At 39.7% G+C, this 23,898-nt stretch overlaps 1 protein-coding gene across 1 annotated transcript in view; it reads left to right on the top strand.

Moving 5' to 3' along the window:
- Nucleotides 1-23,898, top strand: part of TMEM245 (transmembrane protein 245) — a 79,610-nt gene that overhangs the window by 9,427 nt on the left and 46,285 nt on the right. Inside the window, 6 exon segments of the mRNA XM_018052564.1 lie at nucleotides 994-1,095; nucleotides 12,209-12,325; nucleotides 14,675-14,737; nucleotides 14,740-14,892; nucleotides 16,035-16,204; nucleotides 19,195-19,218. Of these exon segments, the coding sequence (XP_017908053.1) occupies nucleotides 994-1,095; nucleotides 12,209-12,325; nucleotides 14,675-14,737; nucleotides 14,740-14,892; nucleotides 16,035-16,204; nucleotides 19,195-19,218 (629 nt within the window).

Raw genomic sequence — 23,898 nt, 5'->3', positions numbered from 1 at the left:
GGTTTAAACAGATCTCTAACCATTTGGGGCAAGTGTCAGAGCAAGGAGTAGCTTCAGAGAGACATGACTCTGCTTACCATAAAGGATGATCAGTGTCAGAGCTCTTAAAAATAATGAGTTCCCTGTTATTTGAGACCCTTCACTGTTATCTGAGAGGCTGCTACGATGTTGTAGAGTGATTTTTCAGGGACTGATTTATCTTTAAGTCTTAGTATATGGAAACATCAAGTTCTAATTTAAAAACAAAATTCAGTAACCTGGAGTAGTAGATAGCCTATTAGAAGTAGTTTTTAGAGCTGCTTATCGTTAGGAAAAAAACTAGAGTTGATTGGAAGTATGTCTTCCCTCAGAATCTGATAAGGAACAAAGCATAACTTTCTAGCTTGCTGACTTGGAATGCTAAAGGAATTTCTCAACAAGATCCCCTAATATCTGTTGGGATTCATTTTGAGTTTGGAGAAGGTAGAGGAGGGAGATTGGCAGGTATGTTCCTAAGGCTCTAGACCAGCTCAGGGAAATGCAAATGGCTTTTGATCCTTGGCCCTTGTTAGGTTACATTAAAGCTTTTCTCCATGCTCCTGTGGGCCATTTCACTCTTTTCTTGAGAGGTAGAATTCACAGCCAGCTATTTTCAGGAGTGCAAGTCAGACACCATGACTTAAGGTTCTGTGCCTGATGCAGGTCATTCTGGGGTTAGATGTGGGGCTTGATGGTCTTAAACCCTGAATGTGCTTTAGAATGGACTTGATTCCTCAGGAATCATGCCCCTTAAAGGTAGACTCATTCTTTAGGGCAGGGCTGGATTTCCTGAGAGGAGCCCTGAATTGAGGTTTCTGCTGTCTGGTGGCCTTTAAAAAAATTTTTTTCCCCTGTGAAACTGTTGTTGTTCACATATTTTGCCGAATTGTTCTGTCAGTCTACTAAACTGAGTTTTTTAAAGGCAAGTGCTAGGTTTTTATTTCACTAAACATGTTGATTCTTAATAATTTGCAGCATCCTTGGCTGGCGCATGGAGAATTCCAGTATTCCTGGTTATTGTTTTCCTGATGTCTGTGGGCACCCTCTATGAAAAACAGAATGGAAAAGAGTCTTCTGGTAAGAAATAGGGCATACTGTTCATATTATTCTTAAGAAGTATTTGGGAGAGTAACTTTATTTTAAAAACATGCTGTGATGAACTGCTTTATTTTAGTGGTGTTTTCTGAACAGAAAATAAATTTGTTTAAAATATTTTAGTTCGTTAAGCTATGTCCCAACCCCCCTTTTTGCATTTTTAATTGAGGTTTATTCACGTAACATAAAAGTTAACCATTTTAAAGTGGCATTTAGCACTATCACAGTGCTGTGCAGCCATTACTTCCATCTGATGGCACCCACTCCAGTGCTCTTGCCTGGAAAATCCCATGGATGGAGGAGCCTGGTAGGCTGCAGTCCATGGGGTCGCGAAGAGTTGGAGGCGACTGAGCGACTTCCCTTTCACTTTTCACTTTCATGCATCGGAGAAGGAAACGGCAGCCCACTCCAGTGTTCTTGCCTGGAGAATCCCAGGGACGGGGGAGCCTGGTAAGCTGCCGTCTGTGGGGTCACACAGAGTCGGACACAACTAAAGTGACTTAGCAGCAGTTCATTTTCATCACCCCACAGGGAAGCCCTGTGCCCATTAAGCAGCTAGCCATAAAGTTGGGTTATTTATTTGAGATCTTTTTTGTTGTTGTTGCTGTAAACCGCCCTCTTAGAAGTGCTTTTGTACCCCGTAAGTTTTGATGTGTTGTATTTCTGTTCTCTTTGGATCAAGATACTGTTTGATTTATTCTTTGATACATTGGTTAACCAGAAATATGTCACTTAATTTCCACATGTTGTGTCCTAACAACCCAATGCCAGATCCAAGGTTATGAATATTTACAGTCCCTGTAGATCTTGTATCCTGCAACTTTGGTGAATCTGTTTATTAGCTTGGATAGTTTTTGTGGCTTCTTTAGGATTTTGCACGTGTAGGGTCATTTCTCTGCATAGTTTTACGTCTTTTCGCATTTGGATGCCTTTTATTTTTATCTTGGCCTCATTGCTCTGGCTGCAACTCCCACTACAATGTTGGATATACCCTCTTGTTTTAAAGATTATTTTTGAGATATCCTGGTTGCAAGTGACCTTTACCTAGACTAGTTTGTTAAAGGTAGTAATCACAGGGCTATCTGTGGCACTTTCGTGTATTTGTGCAGTTACTTTACAGAAGTTTTTAAAATTAAATCACCCTTTATTATTTGATAGTTGAGTAATGTCTGACAACTGTAAAACATCTTTTGTTCATAAATATTTGTTTAGAGTTTTATAATAACTGCCTGAAACAAAGAAATTTTACTTATATCTGTGACAGTGGAAAATAGGAAAGATTGTATTTAATTTTATATTTTGCTATCTAAGTTTTCTTTTTTCAACCTGTCTTCCTGTGGTTATCTGTCAAAGTAAACTTCCTGTTTTGGCAACTACTATAGAAAGTTTGGTGGTTTCCACTTGTTCCTCTGGTAAGCTTAGTTTCCCTTTTTCTCCTTTCCTCTAGTAGTGATTCAGACAGCTCTGCTTAACCCCTTGACAGATTTTTCCTTTTTTTTTTTTTTCAACTGGGGTATATTTCACATACGTCATCATATTAGTTTTAGGTATGCAACCCTGGTTCCATGCTTGTATATATCACCACACTGAATCTGGTTAACGTCTGACACCTTACGTGGTTACCAATGAGGACTTTTAAGACCTACCCTCTTAGCAACTTTCACGTCTACGGTAAGGTAGATTAACTTTAGTTAGTTAAGATTAACAATAGTCACTACGCTGTACATTCTGTCTCTGTGACTTACTTATTTCGTAAGTGGACGTTTGTCCCTTTTGACTCTCTTCACTCATTTTTCCCACCCCCTGCCTCCAGCTCTGGCAGCCACCAGTGTTCTCTGTGAGCTTGCTGTTTGTTTTCAGATTCCACATATAAATGCAGTCTTACAGTATTTGTTTTTATCTGACTCATTTCACTTAGTATAATGCCCTCAAGGTTCATCCATGTTTTTGCAGATAACAATATTTCATTCTTTTTTATAGCTGAATAATATTTGTGTGTGTGTGTATCATATTTTCTTTCTTTCTTTTCATTCAGTTCAGTCGCTCAGTCGTGCCTGATTCTTTGCGACTCCATTGAACTGCAGCACGCTAGGCCTCCCTGTCCATCACCAACTCCCAGAGTCCACCCAAACCCATGTCCATCAAGTCGGTGATGCAATCCAGCCATCTCATCCTCTGTCGTCCCCTTCTCCTCCTGCCCTCAATCTTTCCCAGCATCAGGGTCTTTTCCAATGAGTCAGCTCTATGCATCAGGTGGCTAAAGTATTGGAGTTTCAGCTTCAACATCAGTCCTTCCAGTGAACACCCAGGACTGATCTCTTTTAGGATGGACTGGCTGGATCTCCTTGCAGTCCAAGGGACTCTCAAGAGTCTTCTCCAACACCACAGTTCAAAAGCATAAATTCTTCGGTGCTCAGCTTTCTTTATAGTCGAACTCTCACATCCATATATGACCACTGGAAAAACCATAGCCTTGACTAGACAGACCTTTGTTGGCACAGTAATGTCTCTGCTTTTTAATATACTGTCTAGGTTGGTCATAACTTTCCTTCCAAGGAGTAAGCGTCTTTTAATTTCATGGCTGCAGTCACCATCTGCAGTGATTTTGGAGCCCAGAAAAATAAAGTCAGCCACTGTTTCCCCATCTGTTTGCCATGATTAGTGGGCCCTTAAGTTTCTGTATCTTGGCTATTCTAAATAATGCCACAGTGAAAATGGGGGTGCATGTCTTTTCGAGTTAGCATTCTTATGCTCTTTAGATATATACCCTAAAGTGAAATTGCTGTATCCTGTGCTAGTTCTCTTTTTACTATTTTGAGTACAGTTTTGTCCCTTTGACTGCTTTTGTCCAGGGCTAAGTAAGTATTTTATTGCAGTTATATGAATGAAGCAGGTCTAACCAAGCGTTTCAGATAGGTTTTCTCTTGTGTAAATTCTAGTCAGCTTGTGATGGCAGCCTAGGGAGCTGTGAGCACAGAGTTCCTAAGACCCAAGTTTTGAGCTTGGGAAAATAGACTATTTGTGTGATTATTATTCTCCCCCATAAACCTGGTAGTTGTGTGCCAGTATGCAAACCAGATTTCTGGTATTTGTATCCTAGCCTGTTACAAGAAAGGAAATCACAGACACAGAAAAATGTTGAGAGCAGATTTGGAAATGTCGGTTTTCCTTGTTTTATTCACTCATTCCAGCCTTTTATGGACTTCTAGTGTAGATACTCCTCATCATAAAAGACATTTGTTTAACTTTTTTTTTTTTTCTAATTTCTGTGTACTTTTTCCCTCTTGCCCCTAGAACCTTGTTTTTGTAGGCATCAGAACTCAGGCCGTGTCGGGCCAACCTTTCCCCTCTTTATAGTCCCTCCCTCCTGCAGATGTCACTGTAATATAGTAGGCACGGCGAGGCCTCAGTTACTGCCAGCATGTGCGTTTATTCCTTCTGCTGTCGCCTTGTAGGACTTGCTCTTGTATCTTCGTCACCTGTGTAAGCATTTTTCTTTGTGTCTTCTGAGCTTTGAATCTTGTGCTGGTTTATACAATCTGTGGTTCACTGGATTCACAGACTTAATCCTTTGAATGTCACCAGACTTCAAAGCATGAATTTGTTTAGGGCCCAGATCCAGAAAACTCTTCTTATGGATCATTTCTGAATTAGTTTCAGTGGTTCTTTCTGAACCCAGGGGCCCTACTCAATGCTTTTTTTTCTTAGACCTTAAGGGGCGCTTACTTGATATTTCTTGGAACCCCAAGATAATGTAGGGAAAAAATGTTAAGTGTCTATCATATTTTCCAGTGTACTATCTTTTTTAATCCACAAACAAAACAACACCCCCTCCCCAACCTTACAAAATAAGTATCTACATTTTTGGGGGTGAAGACATTTAATAATAGGTTAACTGACTTGCCCATAGTCCCACAGGTGACCCCTCGAGCTAAAATTTGAATCCAGTTCATTGGCTCTCACCTACTCCCCGTGTGGTTTCCTTTCACCTCTGAAAGTCATCAGCCCGCCTGAAACAGTATTGACTGATCACTGAGTGGTTGTCTCTCTCGCCCTCAGTTGCAGTTGCCCGTTCCTTCAGTCTTGATGTTGGTCCCGGTGGCTCACTGCAAGTATAGCACCTGGCTTCTCTGCCTCCTGCGTCTCTGAAGTCCTACCTGGCAGAAGCCTGGGATCCAGCTTTGGTGTGTTCCCTGGACCTGGGAGAACAGAGGGGCATGAGCAGAATTGCCTCCTGTGGGTGAGGCCCCGTTAGGCTCTTAAAACCTGCCATTTCTCTTAATTTTCTTAGTACTCCAGTGTGGTTAGTATTATGTTTGTGGGACTTCCCTGGTGGTCCAGTGGTTAAGAATCTGCCTTGTAATGCAGGGGACGCGAGTTCAATCACTGGTCACAGAACTAAGACCCTACATCCTATGGGGTACCCGAGCCCATGCTCTGTAAGTAGAGCCTGTGCGCCACAGCTAGAGAATCTGTGAGCCCAAAGAAAAGATCCCGCGTGATCCAACAAAGATCCTGCAGGCTGCAACTAAGACCTGATGGAGCCAAATAAGTAAATGAATATATTTTTTAAAAATTATGCTTGTTTTACTGGAGAAGGAAATGGCAACCCACTCCAGTGTTTTTGCCTGGAGAAATCCCATGGACAGAGGAGCCTGGCGGGCTATAGCCTGTTCATGGGGTTGCAAGAGTCAGTCATGACTTAGTGACTAAACCACCACCACCCCCATACTTGTCTTACAGATGAAGAAAGCTGGCCATTTACTGTGAATATGAGAAGTGCTTCTTCAGCAGCTAGGCAGACAAACATAAGATGTATCTTTAATACCTGGACGCCCAGGATGAGATGTATAGACAGTTACACCTGGGCCTGCTCCTCCTGGGATTGCTCATTGTTTATGAGTGACCAGAGATAATCTTGATAAGGAAGCCTTTCCTTGTCGCCTTGTTGGGGATAGCATGTGATATGAAGAAACAAGTGTTGTCCAGTTTAGCCCAAATTGGAAAAAGAAAAAGAGTAAACTAAATTTTCTTACTGCTTATCTGTCCTTCCTCAATTCAGTTACGTAGACCGGGAGATACTCCTAGTGGTCCATATCCAAGCTCTTATTGCAGTGAAGTGGTACTAGAAGCCACTGAGGAGGAGATGTATTTTCCACACTTGTGATGGAAACAGAAGCCGTCTTCAAGTGGAACTTTATTTACATGCTGGGAAGAGTCTACTTGATATAAAGGGCCTCCTTCCAGTAAGCATCTTTGGAGGTATTCCCGGAAACTTCAACTAGCCCTGTGAAAGAGAAAAAATTAGATCCAGTTTCTCCTTATTTAGACCGGCTTCCAAATATATTTGCCTCTGTTATTAAAAAAGCAGTTATTCTGCCCATTGTTGATTTAGCCATATCTACAGATATCTGAACATGTGATGTTTTTTTTATATACCAGACCATGAGTTTCTGTCCGCTGGTGCGAGGCTGCTAATGTGGGTGGCCTGCTTATTTAGATTTGTGTGGGTTCCTGCCCTTTGGGCTTCCAGTTAATACTGGCCCAGTCCCTGGGTGGATTGACACTTGAAACCTTGGATGCTCTTTCCTTTCTTTGTTTATAGTCCTTGAGTCTCAAGATTATGTTCCCTCCGTCTGTGTGCTTATTTTTAGCTAGGGCTTTTTTCCCAGTACCGTGACTGCCTAGATGCTCAGTCCTGGCATTCTTCTGTCTAGTTTATCAATTCTCTGCCCAAACCCTTGGGGTTTCTGAAATGCAGAAGGATATTACTAGACAAAAGTCATTTAAGTACATATCTAGTCGATGAGTAAGAGCAGTTGCCAAATCTTACATCCCTCATTTTCAGATCTGCTGATTTTCTGTGTGTGCTGTTCCTTTTGCTGCTATGTGGAGTTCCAGGCATTCTGAAACTTTGCTGAGTCCTTTGTGTGTTAACTAAGATGATACTACATGGTGTTCATTAACTTAGCTAAGATTTATTAAATATTTATTGTATATTTTAGTGACATCAGCAAGTTGAAGAAAGAGTTTTTAAGCCCTAGTTGTGAGGATTCAATCTGTTGGTCTTAACTTTTCCTCAAGCTTTTTAGTGCCGATTGTATGGTAAGATGTTTTTCACGACTCAGTGTGGAGATCTAAAAATGTAAGGATAAGACTTAGGGAAATGGCTGTAATATAAAGCAGAAAGGGGATGAGAGGTGCAGGCAAATACTATAGGAGTGCTAGTGGCTTTGCTTGTAGTTTATCCTGTTAAAGCCAACAGTGTTGATATAGATGATGGTGACGATAGCATCATTTATTGAGTCAATTTCTGTTAAGTCCTGCCTACCAGGCATTGTTCTAAGCACTTTTTAGGTATTGTTGCAGTTAACTCTCACATGAGATAGGAATTTACATACGCTACATTTGACACTTGAAGAGACTAAGGCACCTAGATCCTAAGTCACCTGCCTGTTGTCATCCGACAGATAAGGGCTAGAGCTGAGCTTTGCACCCGGGCGGTCTTGCTTCCTCACTGTGACCCCGGTCACTGAGCTGCCCGGCCTCTGCATAGTCAGTATGAGCCCTTCCGTCCTCGGCTCCCATGTCCTCCTGCATCCCCCTGTCTCTCCGCCCTTATCATTGGACCCTGTGTCTCATGCTCATTAGACTTCTTAGAGATCTCTGAATAGTACACTCTGCTTGTTCTTGACTTTGTGTCTTTACACTTGGTTTCTTTGTCTTCCAGGAAAACTTTTCTACCTCTGTCCTCTAAGAGACCAGCTTCTTCGTTTCTCCACAAGACAAACTTGTTCTGTCATCTTTATCTGGCTACCTTATGTAAATGGACTTCAAGGGTGGCATCTTTTACCATTCTTGTTAGATAGTCCCTTTGGAAACTCTTCCCTGACCTCCCAAGCAGCGGAGGTCAAACATTCTACACTTCCATCTACCTTAGCCCTTAACATGCGGAATCATAACTGATAGTTTAGTGTGGGGCTGAGCTTGAGACTGCTTAGTCTCTCAGCCCAGCACGTAGCCTAGTCACCTGCTTGTGAATGAATGCTTGTTGTTGTTTAGTTGCTGAGTCATGTCCAACTCTTTGGGACCCCGTGGACTGTAGCCCGCCAGGCTCCTCTGTCCATGGGATTTCCCAGGCAAGAATCCTGTAGTGGGTTGCCATTTCCTTCTCCAGGGAATCTTCCCGACCCAGGGCTCAAACCTGCATCTTCTGCATTGGCAGACGGATTCTTTACCACTGAGCCACTTGGGAAGGTAACTGAATGCTTAGTGGGGTTTGAGAAGTATACAGTTCAGTTCAGTTCAGTCACTCAGTTGTGTCCGACTCTTTGCAACCCCATGAATTGCAGCACGCCAGGCCTCCCTGTCCATCACTAACTCCCGGAGTTCACTCAGACTCGCCCATCGAGTCAGTGATGCCATCCAGCCATCTCATCCACTGTCGTCCCCTTCTCCTTTACACCAATGTACAAATGTCCAAATGGGGTGGGTTTTTTCAGCTAAACTGAAAGCCCGTATTTGAGGAACTGTGAAATGATCTTGTTATTTTGGAGCTACCTAACCATCAAGGGGCTTCTTCTCAGTCTCTCAAAGATGACTCACCACTTCATCTTTCTCCCTTGTGAAGGGTGGGTGTAGTGATTGAGGGCCTGGGATTAGTCTTCAGGCTCATGAGAGAATTCTTCGAGTTTTGATGGGAAGCATTTCTCCCTTTATCGTGCTGTCCCAGGCCATTAGTCATTAGGTGTTCCCAACCTTTGCTCTTAAGTGGAGCCCAAGAAATCTCTTGCGGGCACCCAAGAATCTAAGACCTCTCGAGTCTCTGGTGTAATCAGTGTGTGTTAAAGATTTCTGTTTGACAGTCTGAAAAGCACTTTGGTGTATCTAAAATCTCCATCCATTTCCCCCACATGCGGTCTGTCTGATCATAATCTGGAATCTTGGGGGATCATGGTTGCATCCTTTATTATTTCATCACCAAATCCGGTCAGTGTTGACTATCCCTTGTCTCTTCAATGCAGCTACTTTTCCAAGCTTCTTGCCTATTAACCAGTGCAGACCATGCTGTCATCCTGTCTTGCCTGTAGTGTTGCAGTAATGCATCTTCCTGTACCCCCTCCTGGTCTTCTCTAATCTGTTCTTGATCAAACAGTAAGAACAATCCTTTTTGAATCCCTAAAACTGATTATATATTTACAGAGTTGGGAGATGTGGTCATAAAAGGGCAACATAAGAGATCTTTGCAGTGACGAAACTTCTGTGTCTTGTATCCATGCTGACACTCTGATTGTAGTAATGTGCTACAGTTTTAAAAGATATTACCATGGTGGGGAAGGGTCACTGGATAAAAGATAGACAGGATCGCTCTGTATTATTTTGTAAGACTGCATGTGATGTTACAATTATCTCAATAGTATTTCAATAAAAAAAAAACTCTTCAGTGTTTTCCTACTCCTTTGGGATAAAGACTAAAGTCGTTTAGTATGGTCTTCTGTGACTTTCATCATCTGGCTTGCCATCTCTGTGTTCCAGACACACTGGCCTTTCAGTGTCTTCAACATGCCAGCTTATTCACTTACAGCCTTCTTATTCTCTTCCTTCTGTCTAAAAGATTATACTTTCCTTTGGTTAGTTCCTCCTCATCTTTTGTATATCAGCTTCATTTTTATTTCTTAAAGAAAGGCTTTTCCTGATTTCCCAAACTAAGTCAGATTTCTTCAGTTAGGAACTCATAAAATACCCAGTGTTTTTCCTTTATGGCAGTGATCATAATTTGTATACATTTGTTTATTTGTGTGGTTCTTTGATTCGTATTTATCTCTTTCACCTAGCTCCTTTGGGGCCGGGTCTGTATTTTTATTCTCAGCTTTCAATACAGTGAGTAATGGAAACATGTATGACATGAAAGATACTGTCTTTCTCTCTCAGCCCTTTTTCTCTTTTTGGCATCAAAACAGCCCTTTAGATACCTATGCCAGGAGAATAGGTCCCAATCCAGATATCTAATTTATGCTCTCTTCCCAGATAATAACTTTGGATTTCTCTTGTTTTGTCTAAAATAAGCCTCTTTCAGGTTACGAAGACATTTACTAGAGGAGGGTTAGGATGTGATTGGGCAAGATGAGTGCTCTTGCTCCTGAGAGCTGAATCTACCGAAGAGCCATCTCAGGCACTGCCTGCTTACCTGTGGGAGGTGGCCGGCCTTGGATTTGTTGGGTATATGAAGTTTATCTGGAGCTGTAATTCACTGACCTTCTGAAAGTCATCGCTCTTTTCATTGGCCTGGCAGAACTTTATGTTGTCACATTGAATATCAGCCTACTGAAAGGTCCCCGCTGTATGAATGTGGGCGTATGTATGATTTGGTGACTAAGAACGCTTGTTCTTAGTTGGGCAATGGAATTCATGCCAACTAGTCTTAATAGAAAGGGGTATTGGTTAGCATAAAGAATTTGTACACACAGAATTTTTGGACAGATCAGACAGTTGAGCTTGGACCTGACATGCAGAAGCAATGCAACCAGGAGAAACGCTCAGCAACACCCAAGGACCATCTGAGCAGAAGTGCCACATAGTGTTGCTGCTGCTGTTTGCCACAGAGTCAGAGATCAGACGGCAGAACCTCTGGAACGTCTGCTGAGTTCCTGCAGGAAAAACACGTGTCTCCATGACTGTGTTTGACATGAGAGCTTCCAGATTACAGTGAGTTGCTGGGGGCTTCCACGTCTGCACAGGCGTGCCTGCACTGGTATCCACTACATCACAGGTGGAGCGATGGCTGCAAAGGAGTCCAGGCAACAGTCTTTAGCTTTCCAGTCTCTAGGTACAGGAATGAGCACTGGAACCAGGCGTTGGGTGAGCTAGTCCACGTCGCCTGCCATAGCACATTAACGGCTGATCGTTACACAGACCTCATTGAGTGTGAATGTGTTTCTGGATCTAGGTTAAACTTGGTTTACACCTGTTAGATACTTAACACGAGAACCTAGATTGTGAAACAGGGTAGTGATGATCTTCTAGATTTTCAGGCGGTAGATTTTGTCTGTGATGAATTATGGACTTTATAGATATTCAGTTGACCCCTGTACCATGTCAGGGGTAGGGGCAGTGACTCCCCCCTGCAGTCAACTGTGAACTCCTATCTCTGCTTCAAAAAGGAATTGATAAACGACTCACCCAAAAGCAGGAAGCTGAAACAGCCTGGGTAGAATCGGAATTCAAATCCTAGTTCCACCCGTGATCTCTCATTGAACAAAAGCTTTTCCTGATACTTAAAGATCTGTGAAATGAAAATACAGATATTATAGTTATTGGGGAAAAACCCGCATATATTTGGACCTGCGCAGTTCAGACTCATGTAGGTCGAGGATTGATGGTACATGATTTTGTGCGATACCCATACATTTGCATATTCAGTTATGAAATGTTGTTATTGAAAACAAGTATGGGCTCTTTTGGACTTCCCATTGGCGCTAGTGGTAAAGAACTGCCTGCCAGTGCAGAAGACATAAGAGATGGGGGTTCGATCCCTGGGTCGGAAGGATCCCCTGGAGGAGGGCATGGCAACCCACTCCAGTATTCTTGCCTGGAGAATCCCGCGGATACAGTAGCCTAGTGGGCTACAGTCCATAGGGTGTCAGAGTCGGACACGACTGAAGCGACTTAGTATGCACGTGGGCTATTCCATACTGTACTAGGAGTTATTAATACAAAGGAAAGTAAGTCTGCATTCAAGACGCTCATAGACTTGGTGTGGCAGTGTTTTTCAGCAGAGATGTGCATTAATATAAGCCTGTGAAGTGAAAGTACAAGTGTGGCATTTCGTGTTTATGTCTGCTATCTTCCACATGCACCAGCATCAAGTTCCCAAATGAGAGAGAGCGAGAATCCAGAAACTTGCCTTTTTAGCAGACTTTACTGTTGACTTTTAAGTGCTGTCTCTTGATGAAGAACCACTGGTCTAGTGGGTCAGTAATAACCATTTTGTTTTATTGCTGTTGAAAAAATAAGGACTGTGTTTCAGTTTGCAAGTTATTTTCCATTTTTTTTTATTGCCTTTAAAAAGCTTTTTAACTGCATGCTTGTTTTACAGGAGCAGAGTTACCAGGACAAGTTATCTCCATGGCAGCTTCTACTCTAGCAACCTTGGCCATCTCTATCACAGGGTATGAATCAAGCACTGAGGACCACACCTCTACCCAGCCTGCAGGTGACTGGTCTTGTGAGAATGCATTCAGAATCATTCTGGAAAATGGAATGTACATAGAACATAAAATTAGGAGAGACACTGGCATCACAAGATGCTACTTACTGGTCCTTCATTTTTCTCTCTGGTTCCTATTTTTACACTTTTTCCCTTCTATCTTTGTTTTCATGTATCACTTTTTCATTCATTTAATTATTTATCTTCTTTTTTTTTTTCATTTAATTATCTTCTTAAGTTTCTTATCTTGATTCTTCATTCTTTCCTTTTTTTTTCTAAAGGGCTTTTCTTATTTTTCTGTCATTCTTTCTCACTATCCTTTCATTTTATTTTCCTTTTCTTAAAGACCCATTTACTTTTGTCTATATTTTCCCCTACTTAAGTCCTTTAATTTGCCATTTCTTATACAACTGTCAATTCTCCTCCTTTCTATTTTGCTCTCTTTATGTTGCATTTTTTGGTCATTGTTCCTTTTCTCCATCTCTTTCTTTTGATTTTTATTTTCCATCTTCCAGTCATTCATTTCTCTGGCATTTTTTGCTTTTCTTCTTAAAGTTTGCTTTGCATGCCTCTTGCTGTTAGTACATTGACTGTTTGCCTTAAAACAGAACCCTCTAATTATTTTGGACACAGAGCTCCTGTGAGATCCAGCTAGTAGTTTTATACCAAACTCACACAGAATTCAGGAATGTAAAGGTCTTATCTGTCTGTGCCGAGAGGCCCATTAGTGCCGGAGGTTTGAGAGTTAAGGAATTGTTTTCATGAGCCCTCCTGGAAGAACTCACTTTAGAGAAGTCTTAAAAGAAGGGATCAGCTAAGAAGAAGGCATTTCGGGTAGTAGGAAAACTTACTTTTCTTATACATTAAATTATGTTTTCAGAGTAGAGGGGGGATGATGTTTTGGTTATGGACTTACTATTCTTATGAATATCTGCCACATTCAGCAACATAAAGTTTCCAAATTAGGAAGACATTCAGAGAGCAAACAGAAGTGTATTATAAATTAGCTTGATGTTTAGCCCCAAACCTCTGGGTAGAATGTTAGTTTTCATGAGATGAGCTGACTTAAACATGGTCCTAGTTACATCAGTAGTAAAAATGTACTCACAGCTAAGCATCATTACAAAAAAAAAAAAAAAAACCAAAAAAACACTAAAGAAATTATAATAAAGCACTCACAGGGCTATTTTGGGGTTACTTATGAAAATTATGAAATAACAGGGAAGGCATTCTTAGAATAAAGACTTAATGAGTACCTTCTACATGTCAGGTAATATTTTTTTGCACTAGGAATTCAGTGGAGGGGAGAGCAAGACAGACAAGGTCTTATTTCTCCTGGAGTCGGCATTCAACTGAAGGGAGAAAGTGGGAAAGGTTCTGAGTGGAAAATGACACAACCGTATAAAACTGTATAAAGAAAATGGGGCAAATCAGGTGTTGAAATTAGGGATGTTCGTGGGTTTTTTTTTTTTCCTAGACTTTAAGAAATATGCTATACTTTTATTATTAACTTTTTTAATAGAAGGGAAAATATAGGTTTTAGGATCTTACTCATTTCCATCATTGTGATGTATTCTGAGTAATAGTGAAATATAGCAATAGTTGCATTGTTAGAAAGCAGTGCCTTATGAAATAATTCAGTGTGATATCCTATATTTGAAGATTCATTCACTCCCAACAACCTGTTATTTTTTAATATCTCATTCTAAGAGAAAGATATGCTTCAAAGCCCTGGGTTCTTGTAAGAGCAGCTGGTCCCATTTAGATAAAATGATGCTGGAAAGCCATATTGTTTCAGAAACACATATAAATACATCTACAATAAAGTTAAAAGAGAAGGAATTTTTAGATAAAGAATTCTGTATGTTAATATTTATCGGTTTATATGGTTTGAGTAATTTTCATGGGCTAATTATAAATCTGTTACTTTGTCATGTGTTTTTCTTTAGTTTTTTAAAATCTAAATGCTACATATATATAAATAGAAATGATAAATATGTCATAAAAAACTTGACCAGTGTAAAATATATAAAGTAAAAATAAACCATTTCTCATACTCAACCCTGTCTCAACAAACCTAAGTTCCTTAGATGTAAACACTGTCGGTGTTAATTCTCCACACCTTTTTCATTACATGTGCAAGCACACATCGTTCTCCACACCTTTTTTTTAATTCCATTTGCAAGCATACATCTGGGTCTTATTTTCTATTTTAACCCAGTGTAATCATGCTGTCTTAGTACATCTTGAAGGCTTGAACCAGGCTAGCCTAGCTAATTGCTCTGTATTACTATTTATTAATGTGGACCAATATGTAGTTGATTTTTTTGTTTTGCTTTCCCCCCTCAGGGACAGAAACCATGGACAGGGGAGAACCCCCTCCAGCACTGTCCTCATCTTCTTCACCCACCTCCCCTACACAACTCTGGGCAGACAGAGATCTGAAGTTGGAACGTTTCTTAGGAAGAAGAGAACTAGTGACGTCTACTTTGTGTCTCTCCTCTGGGCCATCGTCGGAGTCCAGATCTGGTCAAACCTGTGGATTGTACAGTTGCTGCCAGTGCCTATTGCAGGTAATTGGTTAGGGATGATCTTGTCTTGCCTTTGAAGATTTTTTCTCTTTAATTTGTGGATTTTTTTTTAATGTTTGAGATAACTTTACTATCTTTTTAAATAAAAAGGAGGAGTAGGCTGTGAACATGATGGCCCCCACAAAGTTTTTACAACTGTAATTACCCTGGACTTATTCTCGAGACCATAGGAACTTTCTTCCTAGGACCTCTCCAGAGGTTTAAAAATGCTGATGAAGGAATTGTTGACCCGGCATGTAACACTGAGCTCATGGTTCAAAATAGTAAACTGTGAACTGTTAGATTACAAGGCCAGGGCTAAGGACACAGAGCTCCCTGGGGTTAGGGAAATCATAGTGGCTGGGACCAATTATCTAGGGTCCAAACGTCAAGACAACCCTCACAGATAAGTAGCACTTCTTTCCAGTCCCTCCTCCTTAGTTGGCTTTTAACCCCTGTTTGTTTAACCCCTGTTTAAAGGGAAACCACACTACCCTCCTTCAGAGGGGTACCTTCATATTATAGTTTGAGTAGTTCCCACTGAAATCATGTAGTGTACAGCTGTTTGTAACAGCCCTGGTCGCTACTGAACCCTGGTGAAAGATTCAGATGTACAGAGCATCAAGAAGAGAAATAGAAATACAAATGAAAATGTTACCCTGTGGGGGTATAAAATTATGATGTGTATGGAATACCTTCTACTTATCTGGTCAGTACACATCAAACATCTAAGGAACAAAATTTGGCAAGAGCAGCTATAATAGCCAAAGAGACAAGGACAGGTCAGAGGTTAGTATGCTTTATCCTGGAACGGTACAGTGTGAGGGGCCAAGATTGTAGTCAGTGAAATCCTCATGATCAAGGTATCTAACGTTTGTATGGGCTTTGAATCCCTGGACCCCTTCAAGGATTCAGACTTCACAGAGAAGGTGGCAGATAGGTAGGTGGGGATTGTGTGGAAAGTGTCCCAGTTCTATCAATCTGGAATATTTTGAACTTTCTTCCTTCCCTCCTCCATTAAACAAAAACAAAACCTATAATCTTTATTTTAACACTAGCTTTCCTGTTTTAGAAAGGTTTTGTGAACCCGAACCTGTTTGTAATCGCTGTCTTTTGTGTGTGTGTATTTCTCACCTTCCTCACAGTCTGGGTACTCAAAAAGCTTGTTATTCACTTTGGCGTTGTGAACTTCCTGGAGAAGCGCTGCGCTGTGTGGTGGGAGACCACGGAGCGCTTTCTGAAGGAGCGGCAGCAAGCCCTGGCCCCGTGGCCGATCATCGGGCTCGCGAAATTCTTGTTAAAAGTTGATAGCAAGGTACTGTATTTTCATAACTTGAGCTGCTTTCAAATAGAGCTTATGCATTTCGTTGTCTAAGAGATTCCATTTTATGGTATATCAGTATTTACATTGTACTTGCATTGTACACATTTAATGTCTAACTGATGAAATTTTGAGTGATGGATGGGATAGAGGTAGTTTGAATTAAGTGTTGTGTAAGTATTTTTAATGTTTAAAAATGAGGGAAAAGGAGCACCTAGTTCAACTCTCAATTTATAAGGACCAAATTGAAATCTAGAGGAGTTAAGTGACTTGCCTAAAGTTATATAGCCAGGTGTAGCTCAGTTCAGTGAATAATTTTGGATAATTCTCATGTGTCAGATAGCATAAGTTTTAGGGAAAACCAGATGAATCCTGGAAAACTAGGTACAGAAGCTCTGTTTTAGTGGGGAGATAACAGTCCATTAAAATTTAAAGGCTGTGCTAGTTTCAGAAGCTGATGTTAGGAGCATAGTCTCTGAATTCAAACTTTGGATTCAGACCCCAGTTCTGCTGCTTATTAGCTCTGTGATCCTGGATGAGTTTTGTAACCCTTCTGTGCCAATGAATAAAGTATAATAGCAAGTATATCTCACAGAATGGTAGGGAGGGTTCAGTGAGTTATTACATGTTCAGTTCCTAGACTGGGATCTGGTACACTGTAAGCTCTATAAGTGTTAAGCCGTTGTTATAATTTGAGGGGAGAGGTGTGTACAGCATACAGTGGTAGTACTGAGCAAGAAATGACTCACTGTTGATGAGCAGTGGGAAGGGTGATACCAAAGCAAATTTTGATGCACTGCCAGGAGTTTATTAGAGAGGCATGGCAAGAAGAGTGGGTAAATGGAGCAAAGGGTACAGGGACTCCCACAGAGTGAGTTCTTAGTGAACAAAGTGGGATATGTGAAATGGTGATTAGTGGGAGGCAGAGCTGGAGAGTCAGGCAGGACTGGATCGAGAACACCTTTTTGTGTGCCGTGCTGTGCAAGCTGGACTTTATCACAGGGCTAGTGACTACTTTTACTTTTAACAGGTCCATCCATGGCTTAAGGTTGGAAAACTCTGTTGGATGAGGCAAATGTAGATAGAGACAAGAACAGTATCTGGAGTTCATGTGAGGGGGAGGAAGTCAAAGGAGGTGCAAGGGGTACATATCTTTAATAGATTGCTCGGTTGTCTTCCAGAAAGTCTGCTAGTTTTAATTCCCACCTCAGCAGCATATGAAAATGCCCATTTCTTTGAACTCTTGCCAGTACTCAACATTATGGTATAACAAAGTCCATTTTAGTTTTGTAAAAAGAAGTATCTCGGTGTTGCTTTTTGAGTTGACCATTCTTTTATTTGCTTCTTGGCTGTTTATATTTTTCTTTTTTAATTTGCCTATTGTGTGTGTGTGTGTGTTGTGTGTTGTGTGTGTGTGTGTGTGTGACTTTTGTGACCATGATACGTGGCTTGTGGGAATCTTAGTTCCCTGACCAGGGATTGAACCTGGGCCCTTGGCAGTGAAAGTACAGAGTTCTAATCACTGGACCACCAGGGAAATCCCTGCCTGTTGTGTTCTTATTAATTTTTTTCAATTTTTAAAATAAGAATCTAGGACTTCTCACAGATTTCAACATGTTTATCACATCTCCCTGATTAAGGTGAAGTTTTATCTTATTAGAGCAGATTTATCGCTTCAAGCTGTTTAAAGAGGGTGGCTCTTACACAGTTAATTTCTTTGTCTTACCACTATCAGATGGCATAAAAACTAAGTCCTATTTTCAGTGTTCCTATATACTTGTATTGGGAACACTTCATTTAGGACAACTGTATAGTTGTGTTGGTGAAATTCCAGGGGCATCAAAAAGCATTTGTTAAGGTTTAGTCTTGTAAAAGTTTGTCATTTTTATTCTAATTTATATGTCAGTCTGTTGTTCTTCAGGAAGAGAGACAGTAAAATGAATAAAACTAGCATTTTCTGTTACATATGATACATATCAGAAAAAAATGGGTATCACAAATTGAATATTTGTTCAGTTATAATTGATGCCAAAATTATGTTTTATGCATAATATATATGGGGGTCCTGCTTTGGGGAATAAATCCATTTTCCGTGTTTCTATTTAATTTCAATTGATTGGGCCAGCGTTGAAATGATCCATCTAGAGAAGGTTGTTCGAAGTGTGTGTCCAAACATGTACTAGGTGTGCCAGGAATAACTCTGCAAAGAGCATTTAGTCATTCAGATGAAATTAAGCTTTTTAGTCTTTATGCTTTTTATATCACTAATAATGCTTTAAATCCTATGTTTGCTGATTTTTATTTTATGTGACCATTAACTAGCATTAGTTATTGTAGTGCTAAATATTGTGAGGTGTAGATGAGGTAATGTCTATGTGAAAAAACAGCAGGATATTGCATACAGTAGAAAAATGCATGCCTAAAAAATTGGAAATGGAAGAAAACGCGCCTAATATGATCAGAATCTTAAATATGTCTCCTTTTTGGCCAGGTGTTCACTGTTCCAAATGAGCACTGAAATGTTTTACTCTAGGAAACGTAAAATAAGTGCTATTATAAAGCTGCAACTACAAAGTTCAATGAAAATGTAGTGTGTGAACAGGAGTTAGTTTACATAGGGACTGAAAATCCTTTTAATGCATGGTATGTGAAAAATCTTAATCACCGCTTTGACCTTTGGAATTTGGTATGAAAGTTTAAGCCTGTAAACATTCAGGTTATCTTTATGCACTTTTGATAATTGAATTTCGAACAAAGTTTGTGGTTATCATCATTTCAATCGTGGGTCTTAAAGGAATACTACATTCACTTGATTTCGAAACTTTGTTAAAGCATTTCAGTTTTTTTCCCAATTTTTCCTTTGTCTGAGATAATTTCCTCCTCATGCTCTCAGTGACTCTCTCTCCTTTTCATACTGTTACTGCATTCTCTAATGATATGCCACTGTTCTTATCTTCTCTCTCACCTTTACCCCTATCCTCAAGCTCTGGCACTGGCTAAATAAGAAGGTAAATGAACACCCGGATGTTGATTTTTACTACTGAATTCTGTAACTCCCCCCCCCGCCCCCCGTATCTCCGTTCTCACCCTGTTTCTGTTCATATGTCAGACTAAGTTTTTGTTTTTTAAAGTTCTAATTTTAAGCTATGGAAGGTCGTGAAGCATTAATGTTGCCACAGTGCAATTTGCTAAAAACTTAATTAAAGCTATTTATTTAGGATGTGGATGGTATGTCCTTGCCCGAGTTTGTTGACGTTCTGTCTCACGGTTCTTTTGTCCACAGTGACACCCAGACCTTTTCAGCTCTATAATGTGGCCCAGCATGATACTCTCGTCTCCCTTGATGTGTGAGAGCATTTTAGGCAAAAGTTACTGAAAAGGAAAGAGAACTCTTTATGGCTACTTTTTCTATAAATAACACCACAGTTTTTTTAAAAAGACTTGTGAAATATTTGTATGATTCTCTTGGCCCATAGTGTTTTTTGTCTTTTTTTTTTTTTTAATAGCTAGTGTTTCAAAATTTTATTTTTTATCTCAAAAAAACACTGTAGTCATGGCCCGTGACATCTAGTTTTATGTGTTTCCCGAAGTGTGAGGTTATATCTATGGTCAGTGCCTCACATGATTGGCATGGAATTTTCAGTAACTTAAATGAAGCCTAATCCAGATAGATTTGGAGTACCGTACCTTTGATATATAGTACACATACAGTCGTTCTGACAGTGTTATCAGATCCCTAGGGCAGATAGCAAAAGGTGATATCATTCATGTATATTGTCATTAAGACGATAAGACCTCAAAAATCTTCAGTGAAAATATTATAGCAGGCCTTAAGAAAAATGTGTTACCTCTTAGAAATAGTTCAGACTGAGGCTCTTGCGTGTAAAGATTAGAGTTTCATTCTTTCTGTTGAAAGAGAAGAAAGGGAGACTTATTGACAGTGCTTATTACACTTTTAAACTTCGGATTGAAAATTAACAGTGTGTAAAATCAGCATACACACATACCACTGTGACCACACACACACATGCAAACACACATACACAAATGGCTCTGTGTACCTCGCTCTACAAAACAAATATGAGTAAATGAGTTCAATCCTTGGCAAATGATAGTGCTACAAAATAAGTTATATTTTCTTACTTTGATTAAAGTAGGTGGTCTTATGTATTTCCCCACTTTGTTTTTATTGAAATGAAATTGTTCTCAAGAGATGAGAGAAAGGAGAGCTAAAGTCATTAGGTTCAATCTGATTTAACCTTTGGTGACTTGAGTTAGGTTACCTAATTCATAGCTGACTGACTGTGAATTAGTTTTAAAAGATTCTCAAGGAGTCAGGTAACCTTTTCCTTTTCTTTGATTCTGTGTAGCATAGGTAAAGTATTGGGGTAGAGTTGGAGTAACTGCTGTAACTTCTGAGGGTCTCTGCCCCGGGAAAGCACATAAATAAATTGAAGTTTGTTTTGTTACATATTTCATCCAAGGGCAGAAAATTTGCAGCATTGGGTATTGGTATTCCAAGTTCAAGTGAAGTGAATTAGAAACTAATTCAAGAGAAGTGAGCGTGAGAAACACGGCTGTGATTAATTGAAATGTAACTGTTTCTTGAGACTTAGTTGTTTTATTTCTCAGTATTTATTATTTGCACTGAGACTGCTAGAATTAGGTTAAGAAAAACAAAGCAAAATAAAAACATACATGTCCAGAATAATGCATAGAAAACTCAGTAGTGGAATGGCAATTTCTTCATAACTTGACAAAGAAGGCAAGTCAGTTTAGAAGCCTCAGAGTATCTTTTGGTATAACTATGTATTTACTGACATTTCTACATTTTAAAAAATGCATGCCCTTTATTTATACTTAAAACATTCAGAATGTCATTTTAAAAGTACTCCCCTTCTACTTTTAGAATATAAAGTCTCAAACCTAAAATAAACTGGGAAATAAATGCAGCAGGGTAGGGATCAACAGGCAGTGTGGTTCCCCTTGCTTAAAGCAGAGCACAGCCTCATGGGACAGCGCCTCTGGCATTTCTTTACGAATTCTCTCCTTCATCCCCTTCCCCTTCTCCTTTGCTTCCTCTGACCACATTTCTCTTTCTGTGTCTATGAGTTGCAGTTTCCTTATGAGTCTTGTTCCGTTCACTCTTTTAGGAGGTTCGTTTCCTCCATAAGTTTTCTATCCTCTTTGATTGTTTCCTCTCGATTGGCCCTTGTAGTTCTCCACATTTTTAAGTCTTTCCTGTCTCTCTTTTCCTCTTTTTCTTCTCTTTTACTTTTGCTATCTTCCTTTTTGCCTGTTTTCTCATCTTATCTTAGCTGGCCATATGTAAATAGAAACCTCCCCCAACCCCCGCCATACACATACCTTTTGCTTGTGTATGGAACATCTTAAGCGATTTTATTTACAGACCTGCCTTGGAAATGCTGTGGGTTGGGTTCCAGACCACAGCAGTAAAGTGAATATTGCAATAAGGCAAGTCATACGGTTTTCTTTGGGTTCCGAGTACATATAACATTTGTTTGTACTATACAGTAGTCTGGACTTCCCTGATAGCTCAGTTGGTAAAGAACCTGCCTACAATGCAGGAGACCCAGGTTAGATCCCTGGGTCAGGAAGATCCGCGGGAGAAGGGGAAGGCTACCCACTCCAGTATTCTCGCCTGGAGGATTCCATGGACTGTGTTATACAGGTCCATGGGGTCGCAAAGAGTCGGGCAGGCTAAGTGACTCGCTTTCACATACTGTAGTCTGTTGGGCTTAATAGGTGGCGCAGTGGTAAAAAGTTGGCGACTGAGTTGGACACGTAGTCTATTAAATGTGCAATAGCATTATGTCCCCAAAATTGTATAAACCGTAATTAAAAATACTTTATTGCTAAAAAAAAAAGACTACACATCATCTCAGCTCTCAGTGAATTGTAGTAGTAACATCAAAAGTCACTGATTACAAATGACCATAGTAAATATCACAACAAAAAAGTTTGAAATATTGGAAGAATTACCAAAATGTGATAGAGATACAAAATATGCAGATGCTGTTGGAAGAAATGGCACCAATATACTTGATCAATGCAGGGTTGCCACAAATCTTCAATGTGTAAAAAGGCATGTTATTTACAAAGCACAATAAACTGAAACACAATAAAACGGTTCCTGCCTGTATTTTAAATCGTCAATAAAACATCTAACCCTTAGTATTATCTCTTGAAAATAAATTTTTATTTAGGTGTCTCTTATTCCAGTCCTTAGCTATATAGAGCTTGTGATAGGAAAATTCTACCCTGGCTTGAAAACAAAAGTTTGACTTTTGTAATGTTGTTGTACATAATGTGTTTGTAAATATTCCATGTTTTATATGTTAAAAATACTCAGACATAACTTTAGATACTTTCCAAATAAAAACATCTTTTATGTTAATGTATTTCAGGATGTGAATTTTCTAAAAAAAAAAATTGAGGCCCCTAAGTTATTTTCAGAAGTTGTAATTTGTGAATACCCAATCCAATCTTAATTCTGATATTTTCTTTATTTTGCCTATTCAGATATGGATTAACTGAGCTTTTACCACATGCTGTGCACTGATAGGTTTTGGAGGTACAAAGAGGAATCATGCAACACTAGCTCTTTGCTCAGGAAACTCTCAAAAACTAGATGCTGAGTTAGTTTCTGATTGTGATACTTTTCACTTTCACCGATTTTAGAACTTACATTCAAAATATGACCTCTGACCTTCCATATCTTAGAAACCTGTTATTACTTTTTTTAATCTCTGCATTGTCTTTGATGCTTTGGTAGCATGCACTGAAAATTAACTCTTCTGTTTGAAAGCTGTAATTGTCAAGATAAAAATGCACTGTTTATCTTTGAGTTCACTGTAGCATCGATCTTTTGGTGACAGTGTCCTTCCTGAAAGATAAGGAGGTGCAAGCTTATAATCTTTGGATAGAAAGCAAATGTTTTAGAAGACATGCTGTTTTAACCGTCCTTCTTTGCTCTTGGATGTTTAACTGTTTGGAGATCATAATTCATATTTAAAAGAAGAGTAACTTACTCATCAGTGCTTATGTTGGGATGGAGGGGTACATTGTGGTATTCAATCATCAGTCTGGTTGTATTTTTGAAATGTTAATTGGTAGTTTTGCATGGCAGGAATTCTAGAAATCTGTCCAGGTTAGATAGTCTGAAAACAGAAGTTTTAGAAAATGTAGGATTATTTGTGATTGTGAAAGATGAGAGAAGTTATACTCAAAATAGAATGTCTAGACACAACTGAGCAACTTCACTTTCATTTTTCACTTTGATGCATTGGAAAGGAAATGGCAACCCACTCCAGTGTTCTTGCCTGGAGAATCCCAGGGACGAGGGAGCCTGGTGGGCTGCCCTCTATGGGGTCGCACAGAATCAGACACGACTCAAGTGACTTAGCAGCAGCAGCAGCAGTGGCATTTTGGAAAAGCATAATTTTTATTATTGATTAAGAGATGACCACTGCATTAATGATTATTTTTTATTTATAGTCAATTATAATTTGTCATAAAGCTTATGGTTTAAAAAGAATAGAAATTTCAAGTGGATTTCTTATTTTATTATGAAATATTTCAAATATAAAAGGATAGAAGAGCACCCACATGCCTATCTTCCAGTGTGACAAAATATTACCTGTGCAGCTGAAGTCTCTTGTGTACCC

Source organism: Capra hircus, chromosome 8 (genome assembly GCF_001704415.2).
Source record: "Capra hircus breed San Clemente chromosome 8, ASM170441v1, whole genome shotgun sequence".
In the NCBI taxonomy this organism is placed as follows: domain Eukaryota; kingdom Metazoa; phylum Chordata; class Mammalia; order Artiodactyla; family Bovidae; genus Capra; species Capra hircus.
Note: the sequence above shows the minus strand (reverse complement) of the source record. Positions and strands in the feature narration are given on the sequence as shown.